Source organism: Chiloscyllium punctatum, chromosome 4 (genome assembly GCF_047496795.1).
Source record: "Chiloscyllium punctatum isolate Juve2018m chromosome 4, sChiPun1.3, whole genome shotgun sequence".
NCBI classification, from domain to species: Eukaryota; Metazoa; Chordata; class Chondrichthyes; order Orectolobiformes; family Hemiscylliidae; genus Chiloscyllium; species Chiloscyllium punctatum.
In genome coordinates, this window is record NC_092742.1 from 65,197,853 (window position 1) to 65,215,273 (window position 17,421).

Below are 17,421 nucleotides of genomic sequence, written 5' to 3' on the forward strand. Positions count from 1 at the left end.
CCATTTTGAAGTATGTATTGTTCACGTCAGTTAATCTGGACAAACAGTGTGAATCAATTTCAAGCTGTTGCATCTCTAATAATATTTAGGAAGGTTTTCCCATTAATCAAATATCACACATTTGGGTTAAGGAACTTGCAGCTGAATTGACCTCTTCCTTACACAGATCCCAAAATCTCAAGTAACACCACAAAGCTCCCTCATCCTGCTGTCACGTGACAATCCAGATAACTGACTAACTTGCTATATTTCCAAAAGTCGAGAGTGTGGTGCTGGAAAAGCACAACCGGTCAGGCAGCATCCGAGGAGTAGGAGAATTGATGTTTTGGGTACAAGCCCTTTATCAAGAATGATGATGAAGGGCTTATGCCCGAAACATCGATTCTCCTTCTCCTCAGATGCTGCCTGACCTGGTGTACTTTTCCAGCACCACACTTTCAACTCTGATGTCCAGCATCTGCAATCCTCACTTTCTCCTATATTTCCAAAAGTCTTAAGTTTAAATCATTTGAGTGCATTCCACAATTCCTTAATACTTCACTAATTCCCTTACCTAATAAATATATTTCATATCCACCCCACTTCATCTACTTCAAAGTGGATTTTAAAACATTTTAAATTCTTTTCTGGGGAAATATACATATTGCTTATTCTAAATTGTCCTGAGACCATAAGGTTTACCAACATAGAATGAGGGTGATAATTAAATGTAGACCAGAGCAGGTAATGAGATGTATCCTTATCTGATGAAAACAAAAGAAACAATTGGGCTTTTACTGTAGCTTTCACCATTACTTCCTTAGTGAAAAAGTTATTGAATTTAATTTCACAACTTGCTGAGGTGAAATTTGAACTTGGAATCTCTAAACTATTACCATAAGTAGTAGCGTACTTTAGCTCAGTCTTTTCCTAGGGTTAATAGTTCCCTTATACATGAGAGGACAATGATTAGTTTTTTTGTACACTTGATTAAGGTTCATTTCCCATGGTTAATTGGGACTGATTACAACTTAAGAATTGGAGAGGATGATAGAAGGTGATAAGGCACCTGAAACTCTCATAATCATGTACTTCATGCTAACTGTTCTGAGGAGCAGAATATGATAGATCTGTGCTAGATGGTAGTAGACTGAATTATCATGACACCCCCCATAGACTAATACCATCCAAAGGCACATTGCATAAAATAGGCACTTGGGTGACACATGTTCCTGAAAGGTCCAGCAAATAGAGGGTTGCGACTATCATGAGATTTTTATGAAATGCTATTGGCAAGCTTTAAAGTTTGATAAATGTTCAAGATGATGGCAAAAAACATGAGGTCCATGAACTGGCAGAATAGAAGTGTGGAAATTAAGAAAGCATTGTGCAAATTCTATTATTGGTTCTGCAAGTGACTTTTATTTGAAAACAATCACATACCAGAGAACTGTCTGTAGCTGATAATCATTGAAGTATATGCAAAAACTGCAGATTGTACTAATTATACAATGTCCGGAGAGCTACAGAAGCATCTTAAAATACAATGGAAGTAGAAAACCTTATAATTTTGGTGGTGGCAAGGAGAGTAAAGGACAAACTAGTCAAATGGGTAAAACAAAAAAATTAGATATTTAGAAGGAATTTAGAGTTTACTCTGAAGTACCAGATAAGGGACAGCTAGCCTTGTCGCATAGATAGACTTGTGTAAAAAGTTTCTTGCAATGGAGTACGGAGCAAAGTGAGACTAGTTGCTTGGGTTTGAAGAGCAGCTGGATAATGTGTAAGTGTTTCTGAAACTGCATAAAAAGCAAGTGATATGGAACTTTAAACAAATGTGTTCATGATTTGAATGATGCTTGGAATGGGTGGTATTTTTTGGTGAGAATTACTTTGAAGAAAGTTGGTTGCATTCAATTACATCAGATTTCACAATATCTTATTTAGACCAAAAAGGGATGCTTTATCTGGCATATTCCTGAAATGTATTTGTGATTTCTCATGAGGTGGTGTCATGGATTTGAGAAATGTGTACTTATTAAGCCTTTAGAGTTGAATCAAAGTTAGAAATCAAGCTTACGCAAAACGGTTCTGGAATAATTTTGATACAGCAATCCTAATGAGATACTGTTGCTGCTATCCTGGTTAATTGTGCTAGGACATTAGAGAAAATGATATGCACCTCAAGAAGAAATAGATTCATGTGAAGCTTAATTGGAAATTTTGTGGTTCTAGAAAATCACAGCTGGTCAGGCAGCATCCGAGGAGCAGTAAAATCAATGTTCTTTCTAATCTTTGATTCTATTCAGAACGTTGATTCTCCTGCATCTCAGATGCTGCTTGACCTGCTGTGATTTTCCAGCGCCACACTTTTCGACTCTGATCTCCAGGCATCTACAATCGTCACTTTCTTCCTGTGAAACTTGATTGGTTAGTTGAATTGGTTTTGCACCCATATAAGCAAGACAAGATGCAAGTTTTGATGTATTGAAACAAAGTACCATGATTAAACACTCAAATTGTGAATGTTTTAAGGGAAAATCATTTTTAATTCTGCACTGAATATGGACAAATACATGTTTAAGTGTTCACCCACAGGTGAATAAAAAAACGTGAACTTAGTTACTTTTAGTGATGCGTCTTATGTCAGTCTTCCTGATAAGTGTTTGAGTGTCATAACATTTTATGGGTGAAAATAGATAATGTTCCCCTTTACTCTGGGTAGTTAAGAAACCTTTTAAGGATTGCTAGAAATGCTTTAACTGTAGTGTTGGGTGATTTAATAGCTGGAAAGGTCGAAAAAATCCTTTCATCCAATCAAGGAAGCTTTTGTGTCTTATGACAGGAAAGATAAAAAAGATAGCAAATCGAATTGTGGAACACAAGAAAGGGAGGACAACAGTCAATTATGTAAGAGACTTTGTAAGAGGCAAGGATACTTGAAAAGAAAATTCTCCTAAATTCAATCTGCACTAACATTATGAAGCAATCTGAACAGGCATATTTGATAGTGGTAATTTGAGGATAACTTTCCCTTCTATGAACTGAAATGGAAAAGGAAATGAAAAGAATGTATGACTATATGTGTGGTGTCAGCAAGAAGGATTCTACTTTCTTGGGCACCGTTACAAGTTCTGAGTCAACTGGCAATAGACTTCATTTGGTTACATTGAAACAGCCAGGTTTCTGAAGTATTGGTCCAATAATTAAATAGAGAAAGAATTAAAATTAAAAGTGTCATGGTGGGAGTGAGGATGGAGACCTAGTTAGAAAAGTAAAACCAGCTAGAATCATTAATAAGACAGGAGAGTCGGTTTGAATTATGTACCGCAGAAAACAAGTTAGCAAAAAGATATGATGTAAAGAAATAAAAGCAAATGGCTTAATTATGAATTGAAAAGACATGCATAGGCTGATGGCAACAGACAATGGGGAGAGGAGTTATGTTTGAATAAAGGTTTTAAAAAACTAAAATGAATGTATCACAATTTACAGTGTGGGAAATAAACTATGGAAACTGGAAGCAATTAATTGCATGGAAAGATCCAGACGTAATAACATTCACAGAAGTCTGGCAGCAAACTACACAAACATAAACATGCAATAGTATACAATGAAACAAATTTTGTTCTCAGCATTAAATGATTGTGCTCAATCATTCATTACACAGGCACACAGATGATTCGAAGGGACCAGTTTACTGTAAATCAGAAAGCCAAAATAGCATGGCGCCCTCTACAGTGCACCTGGGACCTGGATGAACAAGACAAGTAACTATATCTCATTAAAGAATCAGATTGAAGAATTGTCAATGAACAGTAGAGCATTTGAATCAAGAAATTCTCAGTTCAAACTTCAAACACTAAGTTACATCAGGACCAAGTGAAAGTGATGTAGAGAGGAAACAAAAATGAGATTCAGAGAGAGGGAAATTGAAGAATCATAAAGGAAAAGAATGTATCACTTTTATTTAAGATTTGGAGATGCCGGTGTTGGACTGGTGTGTACAAAGTTAAAAATCACACAACACCAAGTTATAGTCCAACAGGTTTAATTGGAAGCACTAACTTTTGGAGCGCTGCTCCTTCATCAGGTGGTTATGGAGGACACAATTGTAAGACACAGAATTTATAGCAAAAGTTTACAGTGTGATGTAACTGAAATTATACATTGAAAAATACCTTGATTGTTTGTTGAGTCTTTCATTTGTTCGAATACCATGATAGTTTCACTTCTTTCATATGTAAATTACAAAACTATAACAATTGGTGTTAGCCAGATAATATGTTGAAGGTGTCAGCCCCCTATGTCCTCTGTCTGTGTCGTAATATTTAGACTGATTCTCGTCTAAAAAGTGAGTTAACAGTCTTACATGAACTCATGCAGTTTTTGAGCAAAGTACAATGTAACTCTACAGGTTCACCCCACAAATGTATATGTATATGTTTGCATGTAGGTTTGTGTGTGTGTGTGTGTGTGTGTCTGACTGTCTGGGGTGGGGGTTATGAGTGTGAGAGAGAGTGTATATGTGTGCATATGTGAGTGTAGAGTGTCTAAGACTGTGAGGGGGTGCATGTGTGACACTCTACACTAACATACACTCTCTCTCACACTCACAACCCCCCACCCCGGACAGACAGACAGACAGACACAGACACACACACACACACACACACACACACAGCAGCTAGGAAATGCAAACATGTAATAAGATTGGATAATATATGGATAATATTGGCAAAATACATGTATAAAATTGGAAGAAATGGCCGTATGTGAAAACTTGAAATGTTGGCCATTCAAACACAGCTGAGTAGAGATATGGGTGAGTTCATGTGTAAACCTTTGACTAGAAACTTATTATCTGTCAAAATGGTACGGAACTTCTGTTCTTATCGTAGAGTCATTAGGTCATAGAGCACTGAAACAGACCCTTTGGTCCAAGTCGTCCATCCTGACCAAAGTTTTGCAAACTAAACTAGACCCGCTGACCTGCATGTGGCCCATATCCCTCTAAACCCTTCCTATTCATGTACCTGTCCAAATGTCTTTTAAATGTTGTAACTGTACCCACATCCACCACTTCCCCTGGCAATTTATTCCACATACAAACCACCTTCTGAGTGAATAAGTTGCCCCCAGCTCCCTTTTAAACCTTTCTCCTCTCACCTTAGGCCCCCTAGTTTTGAATTCCCCCATCTGAGGGAAAAGACTTTGCTATTCACCTTAACTATGCCCCTCATGATTTTATAAATCTCTATATGTTCCAGTGGAAAAAGTCTTAGCCTGTCCAGCCTCTTCCTATAACTCAAACTCTCCTGTCCTGGCAACATCTTTGAGCTGCACGGCATTTTTTAGATTAGATGACTTACAGTGTGGAAACAGGCCCTTCGGCCCAACAAGTCCACACCGCCCTGCCGAAGCGCAACCCACCCATACCCCTACATTTACCCCTTACCTAACACTACGGACAATTTAGCATGGCCAATTCACCTGACCTGCACATCTTTGGACTGTGGGAGGAAACCGGAGCACCTGGAGGAAACCCACGCAGACACAGGGAGAATGTGCAAACTCCACACAGTCAGTCGCCTGAGGCGGGAATTGAACCCAGGTCTCTGGCGCTGTCTTACCTAGTCAAAGAAGGAAATAAAGTGCTCAATTCACACTTTGATGCTATTGCAACTGACCACAATAAGTTATTGGGTGGCAAGTGCCTAATTCACAAGGGTTTGGGCGTTTTGAGTGAAATGCAGAGGGAGGTGGTGATTGTTTATCCATTGGAAGAGTCAATAGAGTAAACAGTGGAAATGGGACTACAAGGAAAGGCATTTGGCAAGATTCATCTTCAGTGAGCCCACTAGGAAGGAAAATCAACAGATCAAGAAATTGGGCAATTTGGATTACCGCTCTTCAGGAACAGGGGAGGTTTAAAAAAAACTGGAAACCTTTTACATGTTGATTGGGGGAGGACAATGAAAAGTTACAATGAATGAGACCGAGTTTTGAAAGAGTAGAGGGCACAGCAATGTTCTGATCATTTTGCAGAGCTTTCCTGTTTACTCAGTCGATTCTTTTAGGTGAGTGAATATGTGAATAATCTCAGTACTGCTTGGGCATGTGACAGTGTGGCCTGAGTGAGCATGTGAGAAATGGAGATGTAGGCAGACAAGGTGGTCTTGTGTTACATGATATGTCACTAACGTTACACATTCTCATGGAGAACAATCCCATAATGTGAGAGAGAAGTCAAGGACTGCAGTTGACAACATTAATGCTGCTCAGGTATGCAGAGGAAGAGGCAATGCAGATTGTAGAAGTGGTGGATGAATGGGCTGGAGTGAGGGTGGGAATAGAAGGAGTGGAGAACTGGGTAATCACAGCTGATAAGGGTGGAATGACCAAACATAAATGTGAACAGCCAGCAAACCTGCTGCTGGCAAATAGTCACACACAGCGACAAGAAGAAATGTGATGCATTCATGAACTATACAGCTCCTTAATGTAGCTCTTTTCTTCCTCTCTGCAAACCCTCACAATCAGCCCTCAGTCAACAGCGGATACCTGATGAGTGCAGATCTGGAGGATGTCACTGTAGAAGCCCCTGTCACTCAGAGCTCTGCTGGGGCAAGGTCCCTGCTGAGTCTCACACTGAACACAGACCTCTGATCACGGCCACAAAAAGCCTGCCAAACACATAACACCAGTTAGTGAGAATATGGTGGGGATGCCAGTGTTCATGCACAAAGTTGTATAAGTGACAGAGGAGTCTACACAAGCTATTAATTCTGCCGTGCCTCAGTATATGAGTGCATAGCTTCCTCCCATGGACAGGTTCAGGTGAAACACTTGCCCCATATTTGCTCTGAGCTGCATTCATCACTCTAGCTATAGTCACCTTACAGCAGAGGCTAGCTGAGAGGGGGTTGAGGACTTGGGCATCCCTGAAAGAGCCTTTTCCACTCAGGGAAACAGAGAGGTACCATTATACACAGACAGGAAGGATGAACATATGCCAGCTGCCCCAAGAACTTCCTCTCCAGACATCACCAGGGTGAGTGAACTTTCTTCATCCCCTCTGCCAGCAACTCCATTACACCAGCCAGTGATGCAGTGGAAGATGTCACTACAGCACTGCAGGAGACTCAAAAGGCCAGAACTCTCAAGATGTTCTTCCAGTGAATGCCTGCCACAGCCAACAAAAGCAACTTGTTAGTGAATGGAAAGCTTTAATCTCAGCTGGGGTTACATGAAGGCATATTGGCATAGGAAAAAGGTTAATACTTTACGAAAGCCAAGTAAATTTAATATGTTAAATTTGTCACATGAATATTGCGCAATATGTTGACTTCACTTAATTCACACATGCATTTTTGCCATATCTTGGGTTGAGCTTAGTCAGACAGCTAAATTTCAAAGCTCACCTCATGGTTAGTACTCATTGATGGCTACAGGAGTTAGGAGCATTTACTTTAGTGTGGAGTAAATTATGTATGTTTGCATTCAATTACATTCAATGTTCATTTCACCATTTTATAAGGACTATGTCTTTTTAAAAATTGGTGACTCAAATGAGAATGGGTTGCTTCAAAATCCACTGTTTGATAGAGTGACTGCAATTTTGAAAGTGAGTGATGTGATGCCCATGTGAGGACTGTAAACAATTGTTTGAACAAGCAGTAATCAAAGTACGGATTGTGGATGATCCAATGCCTGGGGAGTGTATTGATGCAGCTCTTGTTGGCAACAGGAAGCTGATTAGGCTTGGGCTAGTGACAATTAGATATAGAGAGAAAGAAATATAAATATGAGAGAGAGAGAGAGAGAAAAAAAGAGAGATGCACAGATCTTCTCCCAGCCCAGAAGCTGCCTGTTCTCTGCAATCAAAAACTCAATTTAAACTTGAAGAAAAGCAGTTTTCTTTCCTGCTGCAGTTGCTGTAAGCTGTGACATTTCAATTCATAAGTCAAAGACAATTTAGAAGTGAATCAGCCACTCTGTATTTCTTATGAGTCAGAGAAAAACATCTGAATAACAAGGGTCTGGCCAACTGAAGAAGAACAATTTCAACATTGGAAAAATCTAAACGAAAATAAGGGAAGTGTTTCAGTTTTACTCAAGGCCCTGCAACGAAGGTGAAAGATCTGAATTTTCAGATATTCAGATTTTCAGACTGACATATGTCCAAGTGCAAAACAGATATCTTGAAGGATCAATGCTCATGTGTATAACAATGATCCATTCCTTTCATTCTTCTCAATGGCAGAGAATACAGTTTCAGATGTATCTCTGGTGGGGGGGGGGGGAAACGCTGGTAGAGGTTCGTTGACATCCTGAACAGGCAATGAAGATCCCACAATGGGACTATGTTCAGATACTTACCTCAATCTTGAGGCAAATTGAATATGCATGAGGGTAGCCTATACATCCCTTGCACATATCCCCATGGCCCTGGGACTCAGGTTCATGTCATTCATTGTCATCTGAGGAGAAGGCTTACTTCTTTCATGTATCCTATTATAACAACATGTTATAAATAGCCAAGTTGTTCAGTTTACAGCAGACCATAACTATTCATGTTACTCTAATTTATGCAAAAATCAGAGCCCATGCACACTGAGGACAGTAAACATATACCATTGCTGTGCTGATGCTTTGTTCATTGATGGTTCCAGTGGAGGCATTTGCTGCATTAGATTGCTTTTCTGCTGCACAGTCAGGATACCTTATGTGTGTGATCAACCAGGCTCTGTGGGAAAAGCCTGTGACATCCAAGTTCCAGCAATCAAAAGGCCTCAAAGTTTTGAGACTTGTGAATTGTGTAAAATGAATGAGTCATGAGAACTTTCTGGAACCAAGCACAGACATTAATGATTCTTTGCCTGTGGTAGCAGACCAGTTGCATGTTTAAAAACTGAAAACCATTGCTTCACAAATGTCTTGAACTGATTCCAGGCAGCTCTAATTGCCATGAGTGCACTTGCTGACCTCTTGCCCTCTAGGAAAACAGTGATGGCCCCAAGTCCCAATGTGCTTATCCACATCAGTGGATAAATTATTCACACAACAAAAGATGGCATAGGTCACCTGTTTATCCACCATGTGGGGAAACTTGTGAAATGCCACACATCATCTATGAAGTCCTGGAAACCACTGGCATACATTGAGCAAGACCAGTCATCCTGAAGCTCACTGGCATGGGGTTCCCACCAAATCCATAGGCCAAAGGCCTTGTTCAGGACCTTCATATCTCTAAGACTGTTTTCCCAAATACCCTCAGTTGTCTCTGGCATTGCCTCCTGAACATTTGTAGATAGTTAGTTCTGAAGATGTGGTGATGTGCTTGTGTTCGCTTATAATGCCTTATTAGAATTCTTCCTGAACAATAAGGCTTTTGAATCTACCCAGGGGCAACTTTCACTATTGGTTTGCAGTAATGGTTGAGAAAGAATCACCTTCCATCTGGAACTAGTCAGCCTCCAACTTTTTGACTTTGAGCCCATTATTCCTGACCCTCCAAACGTCATTGAGTGCTTTGAAATCTCCCATCATAATTTTTTATGCTGTGACAAGCAACAGTAATCAGGCCATCTCTCCATCTTGATCCTACCCCAAAGACATTGTCCTCTGATCCTAGACCCTCTCCCTGGCATCCTGGACATACTTTTGCAATGCCTTGATCTTCAATAGTCCGATGAGACCTTGCAGCATCCCTACTTCTCCTGGATTGTACAGACCTTCCTCCATAATTGTGAATTTCCCGATGATAGGGTCCTCCTGTTGATATCTAGGTCCTGATGTTGAAAAGCACTTTAGGCCCCTCATTTCAGTTTGGTGACTACCAATAACTATCCTCTCCTCTGACGATAACAAAACAATGCTTCCAAATCAAAAACCCACACCTTGCCTTGACCATCTCATTCCAATTCAAGCCATGGACACTTCCTTGTTTAATTATCTGACAATCCTCTTCATGGTCCAATGCCTCCCTTTGATTACCTTTTGACCCCCTCTTTGCCTAATCCAAATATCTTCCCTCAACACTCTTCCCCAATTCATCAATGCTCCTGGCACTCAATCTCAACTGACAGTCTCCTGCTCCAGGCCTCTGTGCTGCAGATTTCCACAAAAGCAATTGCTCTAGTCAATCAAAATGGACAAACTCAACTGAGACATGCTATTTTTAAATGATAGGGAAAGTGCATGGTGCTATGAATTTTCCATGTGGTGTTGATGGAATCTTGAAGTTAAGACTTAATTTCAAAAGGTTTTAAGATAATCATGAGATGCAAATCAATTGAAAATAGGAAAGTGCCATTACCACATGGCATGAGGTCACATCTGTAGCTGCAATGCCATTGACTTAAACTCTAACCCACCATCAAGAAGCCAATCCTCCTTAAATAAATCACCCTGCCAACAAAAAATCCCAAGACTATAGGTCTCACTAAATATTGCCTTGTAAAATAGATTAAACTGGATATTTTATCTTGTTCACTAAATAATTTCTGCTTTGGTTGTGTCGGATCACAGACTAATCGTCAAATTTGATTAATTTTTACATGTGTAGTTAACCATGTAATAATGACAGATAAACTGCTTTTATCTGCTTCGATTGAGGGACAGATGTTTTGGAAATAGCTCCTCTGATCTTCTTTGAATTGTGCCAACTACCTGAACAGACAGATGGATCCTTGATTTAATGTCTTATCTGAAAGACAGCACATCCAACAGTAGTCATTTGGTACAGCACTGAAGTACTTTATTTACTGTATCTCCTGCCAAAGGCACTGGAATAGGAAGTGTAGTGCCACTGATGACATCACTTTGTACCCATACTACATTGAAAGCAGAAGTTCATGCCAGGCTTATCATTGTTGGGCATTTGTTTTGTCTCTTGCTTGCTATCCTGCTCACCATCCCATTGTCTGCTTTACCCACCTTGCTTGTTGCCATACTTGCCACTACATTAATCACCACTGCGCTTTCTCACTTCTCTGTTCACCACTTTTCTTGCTACCCCAATCACATCTTACTTGCTGTACCCCTTCATCTCAATACATGCTGCCTGCCGCCCACAATCGCTATGGAGTCGGAACAAGGTGAGTAGTAAACGGGAGCTGAGTGACGTGGCAAAAGAGGAGTTGGGAATTGGGCAGCAATTTGCAAAATCATTGAAGTTTGATGAAGAAAACTACCTGCAGTGTGGCTAGCAATGACGTCCCAGGCACTGTCACTGCATGTGTGGCAAGTACCTCGTCTGTAGTTGCACAGAGGTAAATATAACCCCGTTTTTATGTGCTCAAGCCCTGGAGTGCAACTTAAACCAAAACCTTCTCATTGGGATGTGTGACTGCTACCAAGTGAGTTATAGTTGAGACAAAATGGCTTATAATTTTGTACATACCAGTACATAGGTATTAACTCAGCAATTCTATCTGAAGGAATGAAGATCAGATTTAAATTTCATGAGTTGTCGTCACTTATTTTATCATTCATTCTTAATTTACACATAACATTTAAACATTCCTGCAGCAATATACTCTTGGATTCCTGTAACTTTGTGAGGCCCCTTCAGACTATGATACATGCCCTGGGTGCTTAAAAAACAGAACCTTTTTCCTGAAAGCCTGCACACAAACCTAGTGATTGATCAGTCAGCAATCTTACTACAAAACAATTTGGCTTTGTGCCATGACTTAGCTGCTGAGCAGGTTTTCCCATAAAATTTCTCCTCACCTAACTCTGTTCAGCACCTATGTACACACCCACAGGTAAACAGGAAGATGAAAGCAGGAATGCAAGAAACAAAGATACTAATCCCAGTACTGAGTGACAACTCATGAGCAAACCTACAGTGAAATAAATCCAGCAGACAACATTTTACTGGACTATTACAAAACTTAACAGTATACAGAGATTTGGTTGACCTGAAAGTAACTTAAATAACATGAAAATGTCTTTAATTGAAGTCTTTAGAAGGGAAATGACATTTAACTAATAATAACAAAGGGATTTAAATGAAACCATGTGTTGCGTCAAAGAACCATTTATTGTTGAACACTGTAACAATAAATTATTCACATTTGTGTCAACATCTTTAGGGAAATGCCTATTAATAAAATGTTTATCACTACCTTAACTGGATGTATTAATAATAGAAAGAACTGCAATCTGTGTACTTACCACACCAGAAGGCAATGAGGCATAACTTAATATCTTCTTGTATTGTTCAAAAGTTAGAAACTGGAAACCAAATCATAAGGACATAACCATCAGTTTGAGAAACTTGGATCTCTTACCTTTCTTAAAAAAAAATCATGATATCTAGCTAATGACTAAAATAAGATGTAAGTATAGTAAGTCGAATACACAATGTGAAATCTCTCATAATAAATAAATAGTATTTCACAAATGCCATATTTTCAAAAACATATATTCAACATATATAGCAGATGCAATTTGTTGCGTGTCTTTAGTAATGCACTGAAAAATGAACAATTAACTTGAAAAATATAAACAAGAGGTGATTGCATATCTTCATCTAAAAAGGAAGCAATTAGTGTCAATATTTAATAGCCACTTTCTCACAAACAGAATGCAATTCAGTCACATATTCAGTTAACATCTTTTAAAAGAAACTTCAACTTAAAATCTATCCATTTATATTGTTGGCCAACTCGAGGTATTCAGACTGGCAGGCACAAAGGCATGTTAGGCAGTTAAAATAAAAACATAAGCTCTGCATTTTCCACCTATAGTCAGTGAATAGACAGAAAATCCAGAGTGAGTAAAAGACACTTGCCTACTTAAGCTTTTTATTCTATCTGAGCTCTTTCCTCTCATGCTTCTCAATCTATTCTTTCCACATCAGCAGTGCTTTCCATTCGACATTTCTCAATTCCTTTTTCTCAACAAATATTGATTCAGCTGCCTTTTAAAGGTGTCGATTGACTTTAAGTCATTAATAACTGGACTAGTGTTAATTCGTAAAAGGATTCACAGGCTGATTAATAGCTTGACAGAAGCTGTGACGTGGCTCTCAGACAGAGTTCATCTGAATTTTATTAGCAAATTTTTCCACATTTTCCACATTTTTTTTGTGGAAAACTGTAGTAAACAAAAGTCATTGACAGAGAAAGCAGAATGGAATTCCACAAGGCATTGTGCTAGCAGTAATGTTGTTCATTATTCCGATGACAAACCCATCCACTCTGGTATGAGAAAATTCCTATGTGCAGCTGATTTTCTGTAATGGCTTTAAGCAGACTTCTCCAGGTTGGAGGGTTTGAACCATAGGGAGAGGCTGAACAGGTTGGGGCTTTTTTCCCTGGAGCATTGAAGGATGAAGAGACCTTATAGAGGTTTATAAAAGCATGAGGGGCATGGATAGGGTAAATAGTCAAGGTCTTTTCCCTGGGGTGGGGAAGTTAGAGGGCATAGGTTTAGGGTGAGTAAGAAAAAAATTAAAAGGGACCTAAGGGGCAATCTTTTCACACAGACAGTGGTGCATGTATGGATTAAGCTGCCAGAGGAAGTGATGGAGGCTGGTATTACAACATTTAAGAGGAATCTGAATTTGAAGGATTTACAGGAATATGGGCCAAATGCTGGCAAATAGGAATAGATCAATTTAGAATATCTGGTCAGCATGAATGAGTTGGACTGAAGGGTCTGTTTCCGTGCTGTACATCTCTATGACTCTGTTGAGGTAACCCTGAGTGATGTCTGGCTGACCTGACACAATTCTATATCACAAATGTCTATTGACATTATGGGTCAGTTGATAAGTTGCATAATGAGCTAGACATAATTAAAATGTACAACAAACAGTCCACTATACAACAAAATTAGGGCCAATCCAATCAAAAGCATAGGTCCACATGTTCAATTTAAGACTAGAAAAGCCAAATAGAAATTATATTGAGAGGTATGGGAAAGATACCTCATTAGTGCTTCAATCCATCTACCCAAAAAGACCACAAGACATAGCTAAAGTTGGAGCTAGGAACAGTATCCCACAAAATCGGACAAACTCAAGCGGGGAAGTGATCCAAACAATATCAAGTCTACAGCTCTGGGTCTCTTCCTCTGCTACTAATTACTTATGTATTGCATAAAATATGTAAAGAAATTGAACTCAGTTTTTAATTCTGTACCTAAAGCCTACCAAAATAGATAACCCATCAACTGTTAGGTAATGCCATTCAACACACACACAAAGAGCAGACACAGCTTTAAGAAAAAGATAATCTAATGATCTTTGTTCCAGCATCATTCTGCTCTGCAACTAGCTGCAATCTGTCAACCTTCTTAACTCAGGTGTAAAGCAGTGTAAACCCTTCTACCACGTGCTTTGATCCTATCTATAGAGTGAGCTATGTAATTCTGTATACTTAATTCAAGGGCCACAGAAACATAGAAACAAGGAGGAGTTATGATCATGGCTGATCCTCTAATCTCAATGCAATATTCCTGCTTTCTCCCCATACTCCTTAATGCCTTTAAAATCTAAAAATATATCATTGACTTCCTTGAATATACTCATGAATTTGGAAACCATAGCTTTTCGTGATGGAGAATTCCCTACCCCTACTGTAGGTTCACTCCCCCTTCAGTGAAGAACTTTCTTGTCAACTCAGTCCTAAATGACCTACCCCATATCCTGAAACTGTTTTTGAACTCCATTTTTGAATTCCCAACCCGGGAAAATATTCTCCCTGTATATAGTGTGTCCAGATCTGTTAGAATTTTATATTCCCACTATTTTTACTAAACTTTAGTGAATACAGGCTCAGTTGAACCAATTTCTCCTCATACGATAGACCTGCCATCCTCAGTATCAGCCTAGTGAACCTGTGCTATACACACTCTACAGTGTATTCTTCCTTAGGTATGGAGACCAAAACTGCACATAATACTTTAGGCATGGTCTCACCCAGGCCATATATAACTATAGTGAAGCACCCCTACTTTTGAATTCAAATCCTCTTGTAATGAAGGCCAATATTTTATTTGCCTTCCTAAATGCTTGCTGCACCTGTCTACCTTCATGACTGGTATATGAGGACATCCAGAGCCCCTTTGCAAATCCACATTTTCCAATACATCACCAGTGAAACAGTACTCTGCCCTTCTGTCTTTCATATGAAGTGTACAATTTAGCCATGTTGCACTGTATCTTCCTTGTGTTTGGCTACTCACTCAACTTTGACTTTACCTGGTGAATGAGCAGCGCTCTGAAAGCTTGTGATTTCAAATAGACCTGTTGGACTATAACCTGGTGTTGCATGACTTCTGACTTTGTCAACCCTAGTCGAACACTAGCAACTCCACATCATCAATTCATGTCAATATATTATCCCTATACTATATGCCTTAATGCTGCACAATAAGTTCTTATTGAGGACTTTATCAAAAGTCAAATTCAAATAAAGCACATCCATTGGTTCTTCCATATTTATTTTACTAGTTATATCCTCAAGAACTCCAGTGGGTTTGTTAAGCATAATTTTCCTTTCATAACCAATGCTGGCCTTGTCCAATCCTGTAAATGATTTTCCAGTCCTTTGCTATTATGTTTTTATGATGGACTAACATTTTTCCTATTAATAATGTGATTATTAATTCTCTGTCTTTTCTCTCCTGAACTTTTTAAATTTGTGGGGTTATATTTGCCAACTTCCAATCTGCACAACTACTGCAGAATCTATACAATTTTGGAAAATGATTGCCAATGCACTCAATATTCCTTTAGCATTCTGGGATGTAGATTATCAGGCTCTGGTGATTTGTCAGCCTTTAATGCACTATTTTCTTACTAATACTGATTTCCTTCAACTCTGCTCTTTCACAAACATTTCTGGGAGGGTATTTGTGCTCTCTTTTGTGAATACTTACCAACATATGTGTTTAATTTTCTGCCATTTCTTTGTTCCCCATTATAATTTCACAGTCAGTTTTTATATTCCCTGCATTTTTACTCATGTATTCTACTTTAACCCTCTTGGTCAAGCTTTCTGTCCTCTTCTGCTGAATTCTAAACTGCTCCCAATTCTCAGGCTTGCTGCTTTTTCTGGCAATTTTATATGCCTAACACTAGCCCTAATTTCTTTTGCAAGCTATAGTTCAGCCACCTTTTCTCTTTTTTGTGTTAGGAAGAATAAATAATTGCTGTAATTCATATATACATTCTTCCAACCCTTTTTAGACGGTTCCCCAATCCATCCTTGCCAATTCACATCTCAAACCTTCATAGTTCCCTTTATTTAGATCCTCCCAGGAGGAGTCTCTGCACTATGGCTAATTTTCCAATCACTTATGCACTGGTTCTACTCATTCAAAACAATATTTCAATGAATGAACAGTCAATCTATGGACCAGGCTCCTTGGGGAGAAATCAGAAGTAATTACTTCAAATGTAAGTTAGATATATTTCATTAATGCATGTTAAAATTACATCTGATTGCATCATGCACACTATAAAGATCTGCAATCCTGGGTGCATGACTGAACTATCCATATTTTAGTAGCTAACTACAAGCAGCAGCAGCAAACATTCCTGTTACCCACAATACTCCTATTTCGTTCTCATCTTATCTGTAAATACTCATCATGGGAACATACTAAAAAACAGCCACTTTGGTATTTACCTCCACTATCAACTGAATTGCTTGACTACATGTTAAAGAATGCTTGTTTTTTTTCCAACAGAGGTAAAACAATATATGTCATAACTGGAGTGTTTGATAGTGCAAGGAGTTTGTTATGTTCATTGGACATGATGATGGAAAGAAAATCATTAGGGATGTTTAACAGTTGATCAATCTGAATCGTTCAAAACTGAAATTGCTTCCCAAAGTGACACACTAACAGAGAAAGTGAATTGCCAATACTTATCATTTACAAATAAATAAATACAACTTCAGTAGAGACAGCCAGACTTGGGCAACTGGTTATTACCACTGAACTGCCCAGCTCTATTTCACAGGATTATTTCTTTCCTCAAGCATCAGTAAAAACGCATACTAGAGTTTGTGCATGTGTGCAAGTTTACTTTTCCAATATAATGAATTAATTCTAGTTAAAATTTAGCAATTGAGATTTCAAATTACAATTGGTAAAGAAACATTGTTCTGAGTTCCATTATCTTCCAGTAGAAATTCCAGCACAGTTAACACATACACATATGGAGTATTTCTTAGCTGAGGGGGATGTCTGACTTTCCTGAGTCTCATTCACGAGACAAAAGATGTTAATCAGTGACTTTGCTGATCCATAATGGTCTTCAATCCTGGGGACACATTTCTACTATTCACTTTGCAGCTGTGATACTGAGTGAAAAGTACACAATGCAGGAAGGAATGTATCATGTTACAACTTCTGGTTAACTTGTGGCCTGCCAAAAGGCCATTTCCCGAGCAGTCTTTTTTAAGCAGTCAT

General features: G+C 38.9%; 1 protein-coding gene across 7 annotated transcripts in view; it reads right to left on the reverse strand.

Annotated features, from left to right (window-relative positions):
• Positions 1-17,421, reverse strand: part of slc25a21 (solute carrier family 25 member 21) — a 565,742-nt gene that overhangs the window by 27,762 nt on the left and 520,559 nt on the right. For all 7 annotated transcript variants that reach the window (XM_072568920.1, XM_072568916.1, XM_072568915.1 and 4 more), the window contains one exon: positions 12,166-12,225. In XM_072568920.1, coding sequence (XP_072425021.1) covers positions 12,166-12,225 — 60 coding nt within the window. The remainder of the gene's footprint in view (positions 1-12,165; positions 12,226-17,421) is intronic.